The following is a 19402-nucleotide window of genomic DNA, read 5'->3' as shown; positions in this document are numbered from 1 at the left end:
TCAGTTCTGTTGCCCTTATATCCTGTTACCCGCTCCCCTCCACCAAGATGAACGACGCCGATGAGTATGAAACAACCAGCGTGCTCATTTGCGGCTGCGGTCCAACCGGCGCCCTGCTGTCAGCGTACCTTGGCCGGATGAAAGTACCGCACATCGTCCTGGAAAGAGAGCCCGCGATCAGCACCGACCCGCGAGGAATTGCCTTGGACGAGGACGGAATCCGCCTGTTGCAAGGCATTGGCCTGTATGACAAGGTGTACACCGAGATTGGAACCTGTGCGTGGCATGCAATACCCGTACCTATAACTTGGGAAGTCTTCGGTTGTCACTCCTGCAGGTGGCTAAATTTTGCGTACCATACATACTACAGGCATGCAGCAATTTCAGTTTATCGGCGGAACCACGACAGTGCTGGACCAGAAACCGGCCTGGTCAATAGACTACTCGACGGTCCGTGCCCTATCCTAGCCTACACTACTCCATCCCGCGGTATGCAGAGGTTGTTTGCTGACTTGGCCACAACAATCCTCAGACGGAGGGTGCCACTGGGCATGTAGGGTTTATATGCCACAAGCAACCAATACTAGAAAGACACCTGAGAGAAGCAATGCAAGCAGGCGGATACGGCGAGCTCCGGACCGAGTGCGTGGTGACGCATCTCGCAGAAGACGAGAACTGGACGTACTGCCACTACCGCGATGCGCAAGGAGCTGGAGCCACACGCCGAGTCCGGGCCCGATTCTTCGTGGGCGCCGACGGCAAGACCGGGTTCACGCGCAAGAACTACCTGGAGCCTCTCGGGGTCAAGATGGAGTTTGCAACTGAGTACGCTCTCACCCTCCTACCCTACCTTACTAGTGCCCAGGGCGAGTGAATTGCATTCATCTAAGCCTACCATACTGACCACATGCCGTTTCCCCCGCGACAGTGCCTTCTACGACGAAACCTGGGTTGCGCTCAACTGGCAGATTACGCCCCCCACGCCAACAACCCATCCGCACTTCCCGCTCTGGGCGCAAGGGTACACGCCCGAAGCGGTCTACGACCTCTTCTTCCCCGTTCACTTCCGCTTCCTCTGTAACCCGGAGCGCCCCGCTGTCTGTGGGCGGTTCGGACGGCCGTCAGACCGACTGTGGCGGTTTGAATTTGTAGTCCGCAAGGATGAAGACGGCGAGACGATGGCGCGGAAGGAAATGATTAAGCGGGTGGTCTTCCCTTATATCACGCATCCGGGCAACTTATACGGGTTATACTCCCCCCCCCCACCTCCCCTGACTTCAAGTTGGGGCCCGGGAAGGTATATAGGTATCACTTCCTCGGATATACACACTAACACCCGTGCAGAGTGCCCGAAGATGTGCAGTTTCCCTCGAACTGCATCCGCGTCCTGCGATCCCGTCCGTATCGGTTCTCTGCCCGCAGCTGCAACCGCTGGGCGCGCGGCCGCGTCGTGCTGGTCGGCGATGCGGCGCACGTTTTCCCCCCGTGTACGTGTCCAGTGTTCCATTCATACCTGGTCACGCAAACTGGTCGCGTATGGCTAACTCTCTTCGCTTGCCTCACACAGTCGGCGGACAGGGAATAGCATCAGGCTTCCGCGACGCGGTCTCCTTGGGCTGGCGCCTTGCGCTCCTCACCCGACCGCGAGAACAGCCGGATGGGCCTGGCCCTGACCCTGGCTTGCACAGGCCCAGGCACGAGGACGTCCTGCGCGCCTGGTATCTCGAGCGCAAGCAGCAGCTCGAGCAGTCGCTTGCCTCCACCATCGCGAACGGCCGGTGCGTCAACGGGACAGGGACAGGGACAATCAGTGGGAGCGAGGTGCGCGTTGTGAGTGGCTGGGACCGAGCGCACCTGGTGCGCTATGCACACTCGCCGGGGATGCCCTTCCTCCCGGAGTACCTGGGCGGGCTAAGCCTGCCCCAGGGCTACTGCAAGCGCGTTGAGGTCGCGAACGCTGCAGACAGCAGAGGCCGGGAAGAGGGAGCAGAGGACGTGGACGTTGACGTTGATGCTGATGCTGATGCTGATGTCCGGGTCCAGGGGCCCAGAATCTACTTTACCGATGACATTATCTTTGCCAAAGCGGACGCTGGAACGCGGACTGGGACTGGCATGCCGCGCTTGTTCCGGCTTCTCGTGTACCTCGCAAGCGCGAGAGACTTGGCTGCGGCACTCCGCGATATTGCCGACATTGAGGGCATGTCGCGGGGGCGGATCACGGCGGACGAAGTGACGATTCTCATCGAGCGAGCGGAGAGTCCGGGTCCGAGTATCAGTATTGACATGGAGACTGGCACGCTTGCTCCATGTGGTCCCGGTGCCGGTGCCGGTCCCTGTCTGGGTTCCAGTCTCAGCACTACCAGTATCTCCACTGCTCCAGCTGCCATCTCCATCTACCAAGTCGCAACGGGCGCCGAGTTTGCCGCGTCGCCGCTCTGCTTGGGCCGGCCGGAACCAAAGCGCTACGATCCTTACCACATTGGTCGAGCCCTCGGCGGCAACAGGTATGTGCTTGTTCGGCCTGACCGGGTTGTGTTCGCGGCGGTGGATAGCAGGGACGACTTGAGGCGGGCTGCGGAGGCTGCTGCAGGATATCTACCGGGTGACGGTGATACCTAGAGCCATATACCATATATCCTGATTGTACTACCATATGGTACTTGTAGCACTACTACGTTGCGAATAGCAAGCGCTGTCTCTTTTGCTCTAGTCGTACCGTACCTAGGTAGTTCCATAGAATGGTACCATAACACTGTACGTCCCGCCATCGTGTCCCGCCGTCGTGTCCCGCCACTCGATGCTAGAGATGGGGAGGTCCCGCTTCCAACCAAAGTTCCCTGTCGAATCTCGGAAGACACTGCGCTGGAATGCCCGACAGGCCGGTGGGACTATTCGGTCGAGCAAGATGTCCGAGTCTCCGAACGTCGTCATGACATGATTTGCTCAGGCGGGCGCATGTGCTCTTATGCAGCCCTACCATACTAGTCAACATCCATGGTGGGATGCGCTATTGGTACGGTGATATGGTTCTATAGTACATAAACTCGAGGCCCTTGCAAAGACTACCAGTATGTGCCTAGGTATACCATGACTTGTGCTGTTTCTGACAGCGGACGAGCTCCTATCCATGGTACACATCAAGCTCACCGACGATCCACCGTCCCGGCCCAGGAAATTATCGACATCCCATCTGCCCCGCCGTGTGCCGGCCTTCCCGTTGACTGCCTTCGGAAGCGCATGGTATAAAGCGAGCGAACAGCCCCTGTCAATTGGTGCTGCATCAATAACACAACCATCCCCGTCATGCGCGCTGGCATCCTCCCTCAACTCGTCGTGGCGTTGGCTGCAAGGCAGGCATATGCGGCTCCCTCAGGCACTGATAGGCCTGCACCTGCATCTGCATCTGAATCCCAGACGGCCCCCCTCGACACGGATATCTTCACCATTGGCCGCGTGAGTGTGGGCTTTACCGCCGCCTCATCAATGCACTTGGACGAAGCCAACTACACGCCGTTCAACCAGACAGCGACGGTCCTGAAGAAAGGCTCCAAGCCGGTCTCAGACCTGTATCCTGCGCTGCCCTGCGACATCCTGTTCGAGTCGGATGTCCCCGTCACGCTGCGCGACGGCACGGTCATCTACACGGACATCTACCGCCCCGTGAATGCGACCAAGAAGATCCCGGCCATCGTCGCCTACTCGCCCTACGGGAAGCGCGGGGGGTACTTCAACTACGACAACTTCCAGCCGCCCGACGCCATTGAGCGCATGGCGGTGCCCTACGAGTGGGTGTCCGGGCTGGAGAAGTTCGAGGGCCCCAACCCGGCCTACTGGGTGAACCAGGGCTACGCCGTCGTGCACCCGGACCCGCGCGGCGTCTTCCACAGCGGCGGCGACATCCTCATGTTCGGCCAGCAGGACGCGCGCGACGGCTACGACCTGATCGAGTGGCTGGCCGAGCGCGACTGGTCCAACGGCAAGGTGGGCATGACCGGCAACTCGTGGCTCACCGTCGCCCAGTGGTGGATTGCCTCGGAGCGGCCGCCGCACCTGGCGGCCATTGCCCCCTGGGAGGGCTGGACGGACTTTTACGAGGACCTGGTCTTCCGCGGCGGCATCCCCAACCTCCCCTTTGTGGACCTGCTGGTCACCCACCTGTACGGCAACGGCAGCAACCTGATCGAGAACATCGCCGAGATGGCCGCGCGCGAGGGCGTCGTCAACGACTACTGGCTCGACAAGGCCGCCCGCATCGAGGAGATCGACGCGACCCTCCTCGTCTACGCCGTCGGCTCCTGGACCAACACCCTGCACACCCTGGGCACCTTCCAGGGCTGGGAGCGCCTGCGCACCCCGAACAAGTGGCTGCGCACCCACACCACGCACGAGTGGCACGACTACTACACCCCGGCCCACGTCGCCGACCTGCACCGCTTCTTCGAGCACTACCTCAACGACGTCCCCAACGACTGGGAGGCCACCCCGCGCGTGCGCCTCTCCCTCCTGAACCCCGGCCACGACGACATCCTCGACCAGCCCGAGGCCGAGTTCCCCCTCGCCCGCGCCCAGTCCACCCGCTACTACCTCGACGCCGACACCCTCTCCATGGCCGCCACGCCCCCGTCCACCCCGGCCACCGCAACCTACAACTCCACCATCCAGGCCACCGCCAACGGCACCGTCTCCTTCACGATGCCCTTCCCCAACGCCACCGACCTCGTCGGCTACGCGACCGCCCGCCTCTGGGTCCAAGCCGCCGACTTCAACGACATGGATCTCTTCTGCTACCTGCAAAAGTCGAAGCCCGCCAACACCACCACAGAAACAGAAGTGATCCCGATCGAGGTCCTCGGCACAGACACCTACGTCGGCGCGCACGGGCGCGTGCGCGTCTCGCTGCGCGACGCCCGCAAGCCCCGCACAAACGGCATCTACCCGTACGCGCACGACACACCGCAATTCCTGAACGGCGACGAGATCGTCCCCGTCGACATCCCCTTCTGGCCCACCGCCATCCACTACGAGCCCGGCGAGCAGCTGACCCTGCTCGTGCAGGGGTGGAACACCCAGAAGCAGCCCGAGTTCCAGGGCCTCGGGCAGCCGGACATCATTAATCAGGGACGCCATGTCATCCACACGGGCGGGCGCTATGCCAGCTACGTGGAGATCCCGCAGGTGGCGCCGAGGTAGATAGGGTACCTAGGCACGGTCCGTCCCAGTTTGCCACAGCATACCGGCTTGTGCCTTCGAGACCGGACCGGAGAGGACCGGGCAGGCTGGGCTGGGAGGTGGGAAGTTGGATATGGATGGTTGGGTTGAGTTTCAAAGGACTATGGTACCATGGTAGAGGGGGATTTTGGGTTGGCGTTCGTGGTTGTTATTGGAAGGATCGTACCATTCGTCCCTTTGGTCGGTACCAGGGCCATGGTCAGGGTCATGGTCACGGCTGAGGATTGGATTGGATTGGATTGGTGAGCGTGATAAGGTGGTACCATACCAACCATACATGGCATGGTCAGGGGACGGGGACGGGAGCGGATGCATACATGTACCTAGGAACCATCACACACATTTGGAGCTTGAAATTATTGCAAAGGAAATCCACCCACCCCTCATCCCTCTAACGAACCATATCAAAATACATACTAGCATATCCATGCACACTTTCACCTCTTCAACCCGGACGCTCCAAGTCATCTTTCCCGCTCATAGTAATGGTGATTGCAATGCTAGTCGCTCAATTTGGAAGAAGATAAGTCATGTACTACATTTGCATACCTATCAAACCCGTAAGCCCTTACGCCATCCATCATTACGGTACCTACCTACTAAAGTAAGGTATGTATGTGTGTAGCCTTTCCAACCGTCGCCACGATAGATGTGATAGGGATGGTATGGCACCGTACTGTATTCAATCAAACGGCCAACACCGCCCATACTCTGCCCTCTCTTCTTCATTCTCCTCCAGCTCGTCCAGTATCATATCCTTAACTTCTCGTAGCGCAGCCCTACACTCCTCATACCGCTCGTGCTCAATAAATCCCTTATCCGGCCACAAATCCCCTAGTTGCTCCTTGTCCTGCACAACAAGCTCAGTCCCCGCCACTGCGCCCTCACAATCAAGCTTAATCCGCTCGACATCGGACACGGAAAAGGCAAACGGGAACGGGGCGCCGTTGGCAGTAGGGAGACCCGCCCACGTATCCTTCAGATCAACGAGAAGCGAGCAGAAGTGCGCCTCGCCGTACTCGAACATCCGATACGCAAGGACAAGAAGACCGTACGCCGGTGTCTTTCAAAACTCGACGACGCGGTATAGCTCGGGGTTATTGGCGTGCCAGAGTTTCCGCTACGCGATGAAAACATTTTGCGTGCTGTACGCTTGCATAGCTGCTGTGCGCTCTGCGGGTGAAAGACCCGAGAGACTTGGCCGTGGTGCCAAATCGAGTCTCTCCGGTTCCAAGCCGTTTCAGTCTAGGAAGGAAGGGTCGGGATTGTGGTTGAAAAGGGGAGAGACGTGACAGGACAGCCAGTCGATGATGCCTGTGATTTTCGGGATTATGAGGGTCTACAAAGATGTTGTCGTCGTGGAGGTCGTTGTGCCAGAGGGTGGGTTTGGTGATGGCTGGATTGGTTGGGATGAGGGCGTCAACTATTTGTTGATATTTTGCTAACGCAATCAATTTCTTTTCCTCGTCTGGTTGGTTAAGCTTAGGGCCGCAGAATAGAGCCGTTGTCTTTGGCGGTTCCAAGGACTGAAATGGCTTTGTCTCTCGTGTCCCGATTGCTTGGAGTTACTGCGAGAGAGAAGACCCTGCAAATTTATCAGCGAGTGTACAAAAAGGGCACGAGTATCGACTTACATGGCCCTTTCTCGACGCCCAAACTTGATCGGCCAGCATCACACCAGGCTCGGCCGGTAGCCGGCCCAATGGCAAACTTTGGGTCTCTGACAGTCGTGCCATCCCTAACGAAGTGATTCCCTGCTGGTAGTTGCACATCATTCGTGTAATACAGGCTGCCGTATTATGAGAATGAAACGCCCAGCCATCGCTTCTGGAGAGTTGTCATGGCGACAAGCACGCGGAGTTTCTGTTGCAATGCTATCGTGCCCCAGACATCGGACAGCGAGACGCCTTGAATTTTCTCCATGATGATAAATTCAGCTCCAACACGATGCACTTTGGCATTCGAGTTCTACGTGTATACACGAGGCACTGGTGTGTCTAGAATATTTCTCGCCTTCAAGGTAGATCCATTAGCGCAGTGAGATTGGTGATGATGGAGGGCAGAAAGAAGTCACGAAGTCCATCGTAGCGACTTCGCTGGCAGTAGTAAAATAGGGGACGCCAGCGTTTGGGCTAGGAACCTTGGCTACGGCCTCCTGGCCATCGTCCATAGACATGAGGAATGCTTTGTTGAACATGCCGTCTGGATACTTCTTGATGGCGATGCATCGAGCGGCTCCGACAGAGTCTGCTGCGACTTTTGCGAGACGATTCATGTCGTACCTGATCTCTCGCTGTCGGAGATTCTGCGTCTCATTGACGACAAAGCGGCCGCGTGTGAATTTGAAGGAGTCATGGTTCGAATTCCAGTCTGATATAGATGAGTAACATAAACGCGACGCTCTAATAGGCGGGCCTACCTACTTGAGACGAGCTTGTGTCAAAACCCTTGGTATACCGAGGGTATGATAAGAATGGATCTCCAGAAATTGAATGGAGTGTTGTCCCAGGCTTGCTTTTATATTGTGCATGTAGCACCAAGGACGCGTGGCTGGGGAGCGACGCATTTCGCGCGAAGCATAACAACAAGACCAGGACGTCAAGAGGCACGCGATCACGACTCGAGTACCAAGGATGCAAGGGTCGAGGAGAGGGCCTTCGGAAAGACGAAAATGAATTGAGCACCGGTTCAATATTGAGAAAGAAAGTAGCAGGGCAAGGGTTCAGCAAAAGTCGAGGGGGTGTAAAAAAGCAAAAAAAATGACCAGTGCCGGGCTCGATCCGGCGACCTTATCGGTGTTAACGATACGTGATAAACCAACTACACTAACCGGCCAATTGTTACAGAGACCTTTGTTTTTGATTTATATAAGCCAATACATATATTTTCAAGCCAATCTCTCTTCCGTAGGTAAACCAGGACGCAGTATCCTTTGCAATTGGGGTCTTACATAACATGGAGACTTCATCTACAATCAAACATAGATCGGCTGGTCTCAGCCAATAGCGAAGAGCCCATTAAAATGGTCGCACACATGGGCTCCGGTGCGGCCTAGACTCGACTTGCGTCACTTGACAGCTGAGGTATCGGAAAAAACCGGTTGGATAGCCCTAGGTTAGCTGCCGACCAGCCCCCTTGTGAATGAGGTTCAAAAGCTTAACCTGTATCCCAGGACGAGCTCCAGCACTTGTGAGACTGGGAATGCTACGGCCGACATCGATATATCTCATCTCCTTTATCACAATGTTGTCCCTACAACCCCTCGGCCTCCGCATGGGCAACGTCTCGAGCACCGTCTTCGCCGCGCAAGGTGTCTTCCTCCTGGGAAACGCATTATACAGCATCCTGTACCCATCATCCGTAGCCAGTTTCGAGGGTTCATCGTTGAAGGGAACTCCAGAGGGCGCTGTGCAGTGTATTGGGCACGTACCCGTTTATTTCCCACCCGAACCAAACCTTTATTGATTATTTACATCTAGCCTGACATCGCTTGCCCTGGGCACATACTACCTCATCTCCAGCTACCAGCGCGACACGACGATTATGGCTTCCTCTGTGCCGTCGCGGCTCGTGGCTGCTTGGGTTATGTATCGAAATGGGGGTAATTGGACGCGCGTTGCGGGGTTCGAGGCTGTTATGGCTTTTGCTGCGAGTGCGGCGCTGCTTTGGGATCGATGTGTGTAAGACCTCGGGATGAATCTAGGAGGGCTTGGTGAGGTCTTTTGTACTGGGGTGTTTATTAGCCTTTTTATGAATACAGGCAATGAGTATTTTCCCTGTATAATAGTGGCTCGTCTGGTTTATGCACCGTGAACAAAGAGGACGAATGCCATTCCAACGGATGCAAGTCGAATAGCCATAATTTGACGTGCCAGATCATCTACAACCCGCTAGGTTGTCATGCTTCTTACAGTGAGGGTGCCATTGCAATCAATATAAAGAGCTGCGTAGGTGATAAATGTTGGTATATAAGAACAGGCTTCATATCCAATTAGTTTTTATGGCCCAGTGGTATAATATGCTAACAGATTATAAGCCTGGAATAGTCTCCAGTATCCCTAGGCCTGTTTGCATATAAACAGGTACATAATAGGTTAGAGCCTCTAATTAATACTCCCCTGTGTTTAAAACTATAAAGCCCCGTGTCTAGATCTAAAAGGACTAGTATAAACCTTTAAAAAAAAGGGTAATTTACCTTAACCCAAGGGTAAAACAGTACTATATAAGCTAACCTTTTAGGGGGTGTGTTGGTATATAAGGACAGGCTTTATAGCCAATTGGTTTTTATGGCCCAGCGGTATAATGTGCTGATATAAATGGTCCAAGGGAAGTGACAGGTGTCATGGGGATATATATTGTTAATAGAGCCTGGGCTCGAGGAATAGCATTATTTATAGTTTCCAAAGGTAGGTATATTACCACTGACACATATGGATTGGCTCATCTACCTACTATTTATCTCGCTCGTTCCTTGCAACTTTGGGCTGGCACTGCTCAGCTGGTAGAAGCCCTAACAACAGGAACAAGGCATTAATACCCCATATCATTTGGCTTGGTAGTATGTGTTCTAGTTCTTACGCTATTCTCGCTGCTATACCTGTGATGCTGCCGAGAGTTACATCTGTTTCATTGCTCTTCTTGGGTTTCTTCCATATCCCTCTGCCTTGTCCGGAATGTTTGCGAGATATATAGCACCCCTCAAACCAATAGAAGTTTCAGTACTTCTATTTGAACCCACCGATGCAGAACAATAAGTCAGAGCAGGTTATCTTCGGTCAAATAAATCAGACCAATTCCCATACTAAATACGACTCCAAGCATAAATGAATAAAGGTCGATCCCCGTCCCGCTCCCGTCCCAGCCGCACCGAACCCCCCATGCTACCGGACCAAATATCACTCCATACCATTCAGGTGCGAGTGTAAGCTCTCCGCCACCTGCGCAACCGCACACTAAACCTCCAACGGACTTGATTTTCAGCAAGGCACCAACGGTGAACCTGAACTCTGATTTATTAGGTTTCGAAGCCGGTCGTTCTCCTGCTGCTCGTGCATCCACCCACGTCATTATGACCCCGGACACCGCGCACCTTCCCTGCGAAACACCAGCAATTTGTGACATGCAACGTAGGACAATGATAAACTCTCCTCACCAAATAACAAAAATGCTAGATATCCTCCCCTGCTTCTCCAGCTCCTATCGTCAACACCTCATCCGTGACGAGGTCCGTTGAGCGGATCGACACTCCTCCATCAACACCGCCACTCCTCAACGCAATTCATTCTAAGGTATGGGATACGATAAACGGGCGCAAGCAACAACAACCCCAGATAAACATCGACAACAATCGCCAGCAGTGGCCCACCCGCCCTTCCCCCCCCTCGACGCCTCAATCGAAACCCACAAGCACTTCCTGCAAACATCCGGCTCAACCTCCCCCGTCTGGACACGCACGCACTCCCCGCAATCATTCCCGTCCTTTCCCTCGCTAGACAAGAACATCAACGATCCCGAAACAATCGCCATAATCGGCGCAGGCAAAGCGGCGATCCAAACGGCGTACGAGCTCATCACGCGCGGACACACCGTAACTCTCCTCGAAGCACGGCATATCCTCTCTGGAGAGTCCGGAAGAACAAGTGGACACTTGGCCAACGCGCTGGATGATGGGTATGTCCGCATCGCGTCGAAACACGGGAAAGAGGGGGCGAGACTCGCGGCGGAGAGTCATGCGAGGGCGATTGCGCGCGTTGAGAAGGTTGTTAAGGAGCTTGGGATTGATGGGAATGGAGCTAGGGGATGTGAGATGAGGGTTTTAAAGGTGTATAAAGTCAGCAAGATTCCGAAGGGGAAATGGGGGTATGAGGAGGAGATTAGGGAGATTAAGAGGGAGGTTGATGCCGCGAAAGAGGCTGGTGTTGATGCGGAGTTTGTGGAGGGACTATAAATTACGGGGCGGGATGGGAGTGTTGATCAGACAGGCGGCGCGGTCTTCCATTCGCAGGCGACGTTTCATCCGACGAAGTACCTGGCCGCTTTGCTATCTTGGCTTAAGGAACAGCCTCAATTCAAGTGTTATGTCAATACGTGGGTCACGGAGATCGACGAGAAGACCGGACATCTCCACGGCCATGGTCACGGCCACAGCGGCGTGAAACTCGCCACTGATCGCGGGTATACAGTCTTTGCAAGGACAGCCATTGAAGCAACAAACATCCCCCTGCAGAAACTCTCCATCGTGGCTGAGATGGACTACTACCGGACCTACTGCATCGCTATCCGAGTCCCAAAGGGCTCAGTCGAAGACTGCTTGATCTACGACACGGCCGAACCATACCGGTATGTCCGATTGACATCCTACGACGACGCAGACGACTACCTAATGGTCGGCGGAGCCGACCATAAAGTCGCTAAAGAAAATACAGGTGGTCGATTTGGAGAATTAGAAAGATGGGTCCGTGAACGCTTCACTTCTGCCGGGAAAGTCGACTACGCCTGGAGCGGACAGGTCATGGAGCCGGTGGACTCCATGGCCTTCATCGGCAAGAACCAAGGGAAGAGCCATACATATGTTATAACCAGCGACAGCGGGAACGGCCTCACGCACGGCGTTCTCGCAAGCAAACTCATCGCCGACGAGATCGAGGGGCGCGAGAATGCCTGGGCGAATCTATACAACCCGCGGCGCATGCATAGTATCCGGAAATCCATCACCGGAATGCTGAAGCACGATCTGAATGTAAACGCGCAGTATAAGCGCTGGGTGAAGAGCGATGTCTTCGATATCGAGGATATCAAGCCCGGGGCTGGGGTTGTACTGCATGAGGGCGTTGGGAAGGGAGAGCCGGTTGCTGTGTATAAGGATGAGCAGGGGGCTGTCGACGGGGAAATGATGGGGAATGGCGAGTTCGATGTTTCAACGTACCACACGTGCGCAGAGGAAGGCCATCAGCCCCACCATTTCTGGATAACGAGGCGGGAGTTCAGACTGTCAAGTCGGAAACTGGTTAAACCTGATCAATTCGTTCTCCTTGCGAAGGATCGACGATAATGTGAATATAAATGGGAGTTGGAGGAGTCGCATCCTGAGATTCTGAAGGGGGCTCTCGAGTGCTGGAAAGACGTTCATGGGGCGTGGGAGAACCGTCTGGGGCTGGGTAGTGGTGATGCATTGCTGCTTAGGCCGGATGGGATTATTGTGTGGCATCTGGACGAGAGCTTTTTGAATAGAGTTGATGGGAGTACGGAGTATTTGAGTAAGGTTGTTATGAGGGGGATTTTGACGTTCTATAATAATTAAATATCAGAATATCAATCTTGTACAGATTGGTGGAAGACAATCTACCTTATTTCTACCTACCATGAAATTAACTGCATACGTACCCCCGGCCAAAGACAGCCCTTTCCACATTGGAATATTAACATTAAACCCTTGTAATTGATAAAATCTATCCATCCCTCAAAGCCCTCAACAAATCCGCCGGCCTTTTCGCCCTGTCTTCCTCGCTACTCGAGCCCTCCTACCTACATTAGCAGACGACACAGAATCCAACCATGTCAATGCAGAAAACTCAACGAACTAGCATCATACCCCGACGGCGCCCCCTCTGGCGTCTGGGATCCAGGCCGATACCAGACCTGCCCCGAGTAATCGTCGCCGTGCTCAGGCTGCACGATCCGCATGTAGTTTGATTTTTCTTGTTCACCTGGGTGCAGGCCCTCGGTGTTTTGGGTAAGGAATTCAGGCTCGAAGGTGCGGAGGCCTTGGGTGGGCATTTCGATGTTGATCGGCGCTGGGTTGGACTATAGTCCTAGAACGACGAGGATGGGAGTTAAGAGGAGATGCTGCGATAAGGTTGGAGGGGGCTGAAGGGGTCTAGATGGCATTCTTATGTGGGACTGACTTGGGCCTGATGTCAATGTCCGGGAATCAGCGCAACTCCAATCCAGAGCTTGGGTTGGTCATACCACGAATTTGTGGCTCATAACCATGGATATAAATGTTGCTTGAGGCGTGATCCTGTCACCTAACAACTCTACTATCACCTCACACCTAAATATCTTCATCTCGTGGATAATCACTTTTATCAACTGAAAGTTGCTTATAGTAACCAACCCACCAGCCAGCATTACCAACCAAAGAATTCCTGCGGGCTTCAAATCGACCTCTGTAAACCACCACTCGAGTTTTCTCCCCCATTTAGATGATCTACACTATTTCAACCCCGACCAAAATGAAAAATGCGATCTATTCTGCCCTCCACTCTAAAACAGTCAGCACCCCCACAGTCAGACTCGCGCAAGGAACAAAAAGAGAAAACTATACTCACACTCTCTCCCCCACCAGCATCCCCCTGCTCCAGCCGTTCCTCCTCAGCTTCGTATTCACCAGGCGGAGCCTCATCTAGGGCCGGCATTTTGGAATTCTGTTCGGATTCCCCGCCCATCTCATGGGACATCGAGAGATCGTCTGCTTCTCCGTCTTGGAGACCACTGCGTAGACCCTCGCTGTTTTGGCCCTCGTATTCGTCCTCGAAAACGTGCGAGTCGCGGGTGAACATTTTGGCTTGAGGAAGGTTTGGATAGCTGGATTTCGATTGTGACTATCCGATGGCAAGGTTATTGATTAGTGAAGGCTTCTAAAGTCCAGATTGAAATGGATTGGAAGATCAGGCCGAGGGTGCTTGGGTATCTTGCAATTTTTGTAGATTACCTAGGTCTGATCCAAGCCTGATGTCAACCCTTGCTTGATCCTTACCCACCTACCACTGGATTCGCATGGACGGGCCCAGAACGACTGGAATCCTAAATCACCCGTAGAAGCCACAGGAACCCGCATGTGCACTCACGGGCGTGTCCACGCATATTGCGAATGGAGCCCGAAATATGCCATTGAGATTCCTACCGTACGTATGATTTGCACACTTTGTATCTCGGGCTTGCGCAAGCTGTGTTCGACTTGGGCTTGGTGCTCTTATTCACTACCCAGGTACACGTACGACGGGCCAACCCAGTCCACGTCTAGCCGCCATGGCTCTATGCCCGCAATATTATATCCTCAATATCTATTCGAGACTGGCGCTACGTAGATACCTACCTAAGTACTATATAGATCAGGAGGCTACCATAATTATGACATGTATTTCGACCAAACCCAACAAAACATCTAGTCTATTGAGAATACGACCACGACGAGTAAACAAACAAACATAGCTAGGTACAGAGACCACTTCATTTATTGCTAACAAAACAACCGATGTCGGAGGTTGATGTTGCCTACCTTGCTGCATAGCTACACTGCTTCAACCACGACAGTCGGTAGGAAATACGCACTCACTTATAGTATTGGTGTATAAACAGGAGGAGAGAAATTTGACGGTAGTCGGAAGAAATAAAAGATTGTTGTAGATGAAACTCTGCGTCTTGCCTGTGTGGATAACTGGCTTATATAGACCTGTTTCCACGTCATGTTGTTGTCGCCACTGATGGAATATTGCAGGGGCTTGCAGAGCCGGGTAACCATGATGTCAAAACCATATCTATGGTGTAGTAATAATTAGGCAGATATTGCCACCTTGTGATGCATCTTGTCTTATGTCTACCCTTCTCCATTTGAATTTTTGGGATCCAACCTTCGAGCTGGGTATTCCATACTTAAAAGTGGCCACGAGGAAACCGGAGTACTGACATTGGGGAGCACCCTGACTTCACCTGGGATAATTATGGAGTGAGTATACTCTGTATGTACATTGCGGCGTGTGGATATGAGTGAAGGTGCTGCTGTTGAACTCTGGTTCAGCTGGCTGGTTCCATGGAACAGTTCCATCATGCTTTCGGGGTGGGTGATGGAAGTTGGATGTCAAGATGAGAGTCTCTGTGTAACCTGCTTGAGAATAATTCCATTTATGGCTGTATAGTTCACGGAGAATAGGTTGGGTAAGCCTCATGGCCGCCACCGATGTAACTAAAAATGTATAAGTTCGGAGCAGAGGCGTCGTGAGAACCCTACCGTACCATAAATTGATTCTGTTCTACCATAGCTTTATCCTGAATGTGTCTTACATCAAGTGGTAAAGATGAGCATTGCAAAGCGTGTAATAATTCCGCAGAATCTCATCCAGTTCGTGCCCCTGCTTTTCGGAAATACCACTGTGGAACATTAAATAAGATCTTCCACTCCCACAGGTGATTTTCTACCTCACTTGGCTTATGTACTACACTTGAATACCGCGGATACCAGCAGCTGCCATGGATTTCGGAACCGGGCAAGATATTTATCCCTGTGAATGCTTCGTGATACTCCCCATTTAAAATCGCCAACCAAGTCATTCACAGCAATATCGCTATTCGAATTCGAAATCGTGGACTCTTATATCGTACAAGGTAGCTAGTGCAAACATATAGGTAGGCATGACCCCTCGTCTAGCTCAGTTCCACTAAGCATGGCTCTCCTTCTGCCCAGCTTCCCTTTCCCTGTCACGATCCTTTTTAACATCCCCCATACCCTTCACAGGACGATTCCGAAATCGGGAGGTCAATGTCGGATTCTCCTTTTCTGCACGCTCGGACTCTGCTTGTACAGCCTGGTTGGGCACGGATTGGTATGCTTCGTCTTCGCGCAGGTGTAAGTCATCGGTGTTCAGGGTGTTGGAGCCATCGTCATGGATGTGGGTAGCTCGGTTAGACTCGAACATTTCGATTGCGGGAGTTGTTGAGATCCAAGTTATGATAGATAGATCCGATTGATAGGATATGGGGATTGACGTCTAAGGATATTCTTTAACCACCTGCAGCCTCCTCCCTGGTGGGGTATGGTACTTAACACTATTCAGGCTGGGCTTTCCCCCGCATGATCGCAGCCTGATGTCAAGATCACGCTCCGTGCCACACATCAGGTGCCCAGGTATCCAAGTAAGGTACACTGTGCTATAGCCACGGGTAGCACTTCCCTTGATCCATGGAACATAGGGAACATTGCTACATCCTTCTAGGTATGACACCAGAGTGCAAAGCGATCCGTACACATACAGCAGGTATGATAGGTACATATATTCACAATCTTAGCACTGTATACCTGTCTGGACTTCTGGGATCACCCCCGCCAGCCAAAGTACCTTCCTAAATCCATATCTCGAACTTCACCAGAATGATACCCCCCTCTAATTACCAAATTCATCCACATGGCAAGCCCCGACATAAGATTAAGATGGGATTATTACCATAGCTCAAGCCCCTTACGAGCGAAGATATCCCCCACTAGTCTGTCCGCCCTACCCCCGCCATCGAGTCAGCCTCTCGGGCTTGCTCAGATGCACCCCGGTTCGCGGCTACTCACCTTCTTCCCAGCCCGAAATCTCGGTCTTCGGCCGTAAATGCACCTCCCGTGTCCCTGTGGTTTGCCCTCGCAAATGAGGTCTGGCTCTGTTCCTGATCCTGATCTTGGTCCTGGCTCCGTCCCTGCTCGAGCTCGGTGCGCATGTCCATATCCTTGGACGCCCCACCGTCTTGATTATCGCGGGTCTCGTGCAGACCTGGGAGTGTCTGGATGGTGGATTCATTTTCGAAAGTGCTGGTGTCGCGCGAAGACATCTTGAATTTCGAGAGTTGAGAGTTGCTGAGTTGCTTGGCTTGTTGTAGTCTCTTTGATTGGTTGAATAGAGGATCTGATATTTGATTGCAGCTCGTGGTCCGGGTGGGCTGAAGCTATGGGCTGTGGTATTTATGCTGCATCGACCTGGCGGGGGATGAAGCGATGCCTGCTTTTTGATGTCAGGGTGATGGGCTCTGCCCTGTGCAATCTCCACATCTCTGCTGGTATGTATTGCATTATCTGGACCTACCCAGCAGTGTTTTGCAAGGTAAGTACACTGCACCGGAGCTGCGCGCATGCCACTGACGTATAGGTAGGCGAGCCTGCATGGTGCAGAACCCCCCTGCACCTAGTGGATGGCTCGGGCTTCAATTCCACCCTTAGAAGTGTCCACCAGATTATAGATGACGGAGTATTGCATCCAATCCCCGTCACGATACCAGGGGATCCTGGGTACAGGTACAATGGGCCAATGAGATTAGCACAATGCCATGAAGAGAGATCCGAGCGAGCTCAGCTTCTTGATAGGTATAGGTGACTCTGCCCCGATCCCGTCATCTCTTAAATTCAACTGGCAGTTCGGGTTTACGACATCCCCAGGCCCTTTCTCAATATCTACGTCTTCCCCCCGCCACCAAACTGAGCAGCATCAACATCCATGCCAACCGCTTGTCGGACCCCGATGCACCCGCTACGGTAGGGTATAGACGTAGATTGCTCGGCTTCACTTATGGAATTGAAATGCTTTTCGGCCTCAAAGCCGAACCCATGGACAGAGTCTATGAGCTGCTACTTTTTGGTAGCATCCGGTGCTTGATGCAGGTGCTGTAAGAGTGTAGTTGGCATGGCGGAGTCCACTTTACAAACTCCAGACGACCGCAAAGCAGTCCATTGGACGCTTACCCAAGGCTGAGTATATACAACGAATCGAAATCCCATTCGATGCCATTCATGGGAATTTAGATGATGGCAAAGTCAATGTAGGTAGGGCTAAGCCGCCCACTGCAACTCATAACTCACAACCCCCGTCCCAACAACCGGCATGCGCAACAACTCTCCCTCCTGAGCAACAAGCACCCCACTAACGCCCTCATCCACATCCTCCAGACCCTCCTTGGAACCCCTCGCAATCTCTTTCCCATCAGCCATCAGCGTCCAGTCTCCTCTCCCAAAGACTCGATCCAGCACAACAGAGCCGTTTCCCCCCTCTTGATAGACCGCAAGATCAAACAGCATTTTCTTACTTTCTTTGACATAAACAGCCCGGTACACATCAACACTAAAATCTACCTCCACAAGCGCGGGCTCGCCATAATGCTCTACATTCTTCGCGCCCCATGGATTCTCATACAGTCTTTTCAGCCCGTGCTTCACATTCAATCTTGTCAGCGGCATATTAGAGTTCGAGAAGATCGGCGTTGACATGACGAAGTTCCCGTTTGCGTCATAGACATTGTCGTTGCGCGGGTATAGGAGGCCGCCATTGACAATCGTGGGATTAAGATGCTTGTCTGCATACGCAAGGAGTCGATTCTTCGTATCGTCGTCTCCCATCTCCGCAGCCCACGCTGCAATCCAGCCGAAGACGCCGCCGGAGCCGATGAGGCGGCGGTTCAGCGGGTCGTCTTCGATGCCGCCGGTAACAACAGATAGAGTCCCGTCGTCTTGTGGAATCACAGATTCATTGATGCGGTCGTTGTAGACTTTCTGCACGAGGTCGTGGTTCCACGCGTTCATTAGCAGTCCAGCCCAGGCGTCGCCGCTGGGGCCCGGGACGACGATGGAGGTCTTGATGTCGCTGCGGTAGAATGTGTTGAAGACGCCTTCTTGCGTGAGAATGCCGCCGCCTGCGTCGCTCCATGCCTTGAGGTATCCCTGCGTGACTTCGTCGGCGACGTTTGTTTCACCGGATATCGCGTCGTTGAGTCGGAATGCGAGGATGGGGACCTGGTTGCAGATTTGGTATATGCACCAGGGTTCACATGCGACGCCGATATATCCTTCTTCGACCATGTTCCAGTAGACTTGCTCGTTGATGCTTTTTTGATCCCACTCGAACTTGTACCCCTCGACCGGGCCAAAGAGGAACGTATCGTAGATCATTGTCAACGCGCCGGGTTCTGTGTAGCGATCGTCGTTGAAGAGGCTGTTGTACATGGCGCTCATGACTTGGACGTAGGCTGAGTACATGATGTTGTCTCTCTCAATAGGGTCGTATGTCATGTTCTTGGCCGGCGTCTGCATAAAGCCCCCGCCGACGCTGGCATCGTGCCAGTAAAACCACACGTCTGCCTCCAGCATCTTTTCGATTATGCGTTCCATCGTCTCACGAAAGACACCCGGGGCTGCTGGCAGTCTGTGGAAGTGGGCGAGGGTCAGTGCATAGAACATGTACCCCATTTGGTACCGGTAGGCCCCAAAGCCGTCGTTCATGTCCGACCCGCCCATCATGTATGACCAGTCGCCTTTTATCTGGCGCGCGAGATTGCCGATATGTCGGATGGACGCGACCTGTTCTCGGGTGAGAAGCTGAAGGCTTTCTTGCTCGTAGGTGTCATTAGTACCGTTGGTCTGAGCTCT

At 53.4% G+C, this 19402-nt stretch overlaps 6 protein-coding genes and 1 non-coding gene across 7 annotated transcripts; 4 read left to right on the top strand and 3 right to left on the bottom strand.

Moving 5' to 3' along the window:
• Positions 1-47: 47 nt before the first annotated feature.
• On the top strand, positions 48-2622 carry BDW74DRAFT_172576 (uncharacterized protein; the record flags this gene model as incomplete). The annotated part of the gene is made up of 6 exons (XM_073727566.1): positions 48-276; positions 371-450; positions 533-825; positions 929-1297; positions 1345-1487; positions 1568-2622. 6 exons carry the CDS (start codon positions 48-50, stop codon positions 2620-2622), a joined length of 2169 nt encoding a protein of 722 aa, XP_073589846.1.
• Positions 2623-3486: 864 nt separating this feature from the next.
• BDW74DRAFT_184622 (CocE/NonD family hydrolase) lies at positions 3487-5193 on the top strand (the record flags this gene model as incomplete). Its single annotated transcript, XM_073730857.1, has 1 exon — positions 3487-5193. The coding sequence occupies one exon, from the start codon at positions 3487-3489 to the stop codon at positions 5191-5193; it is 1707 nt and encodes a 568-aa protein (XP_073589845.1).
• Positions 5194-5914: 721 nt separating this feature from the next.
• BDW74DRAFT_164743 (uncharacterized protein) lies at positions 5915-7798 on the bottom strand (the record flags this gene model as incomplete). Its single annotated transcript, XM_073726305.1, has 8 exons — positions 5915-6295; positions 6368-6454; positions 6576-6790; positions 6867-6942; positions 7045-7184; positions 7215-7245; positions 7307-7602; positions 7690-7798. The coding sequence occupies 8 exons, from the start codon at positions 7796-7798 to the stop codon at positions 5915-5917; spliced, it is 1335 nt and encodes a 444-aa protein (XP_073589844.1).
• Positions 7799-7992: 194 nt separating this feature from the next.
• Positions 7993-8067, bottom strand: BDW74DRAFT_t10. Its single transcript has one exon. It is a non-coding gene; the product is annotated as a tRNA-Val (tRNA).
• A 337-nt stretch (positions 8068-8404) lies between these two features.
• BDW74DRAFT_142476 (uncharacterized protein) lies at positions 8405-9113 on the top strand. The gene is made up of 2 exons (XM_073722730.1): positions 8405-8654; positions 8712-9113. Exons 1-2 carry the CDS (start codon positions 8434-8436, stop codon positions 8914-8916), a joined length of 426 nt encoding a protein of 141 aa, XP_073589843.1. The 5' UTR covers positions 8405-8433; the 3' UTR covers positions 8917-9113.
• Positions 9114-10522: 1409 nt separating this feature from the next.
• Positions 10523-12283, top strand: BDW74DRAFT_172572 (FAD-dependent oxidoreductase; the record flags this gene model as incomplete). Its single annotated transcript, XM_073727565.1, has 2 exons — positions 10523-11147; positions 11214-12283. 2 exons carry the CDS (start codon positions 10523-10525, stop codon positions 12281-12283), a joined length of 1695 nt encoding a protein of 564 aa, XP_073589842.1.
• A 5256-nt stretch (positions 12284-17539) lies between these two features.
• On the bottom strand, positions 17540-19362 carry BDW74DRAFT_142473 (uncharacterized protein). Its single transcript, XM_073722729.1, has one exon. The coding sequence runs from the start codon at positions 19271-19273 to the stop codon at positions 17813-17815; it is 1461 nt and encodes a 486-aa protein (XP_073589841.1). The 5' UTR covers positions 19274-19362; the 3' UTR covers positions 17540-17812.
• Between the last annotated feature and the right edge of the window lie 40 nt (positions 19363-19402).

The sequence above is a fragment of the Aspergillus multicolor genome, assembly GCF_047715735.1.
Source record: "Aspergillus multicolor strain CBS 133.54 unplaced genomic scaffold BDW74scaffold_1, whole genome shotgun sequence".
NCBI classification, from domain to species: domain Eukaryota; kingdom Fungi; phylum Ascomycota; class Eurotiomycetes; order Eurotiales; family Aspergillaceae; genus Aspergillus; species Aspergillus multicolor.
Note: the sequence above shows the minus strand (reverse complement) of the source record. Positions and strands in the feature narration are given on the sequence as shown.

Bases quoted from the DNA above. Each gene is read 5' to 3' on its own strand.
- BDW74DRAFT_142473 (XM_073722729.1), bottom strand. From the start codon at position 19,273: ATGATGGGCGGGTCGGACATGAACGACGGCTTTGGGGCCTACCGGTAC.
- BDW74DRAFT_142476 (XM_073722730.1), top strand. From the start codon at position 8,434: ATGCTACGGCCGACATCGATATATCTCATCTCCTTTATCACAATGTTG. The intron at 8,655-8,711 runs GCACGTACCCGT...ATTTACATCTAG, and splicing joins GGCGCTGTGCAGTGTATTGG to CCTGACATCGCTTGCCCTGG.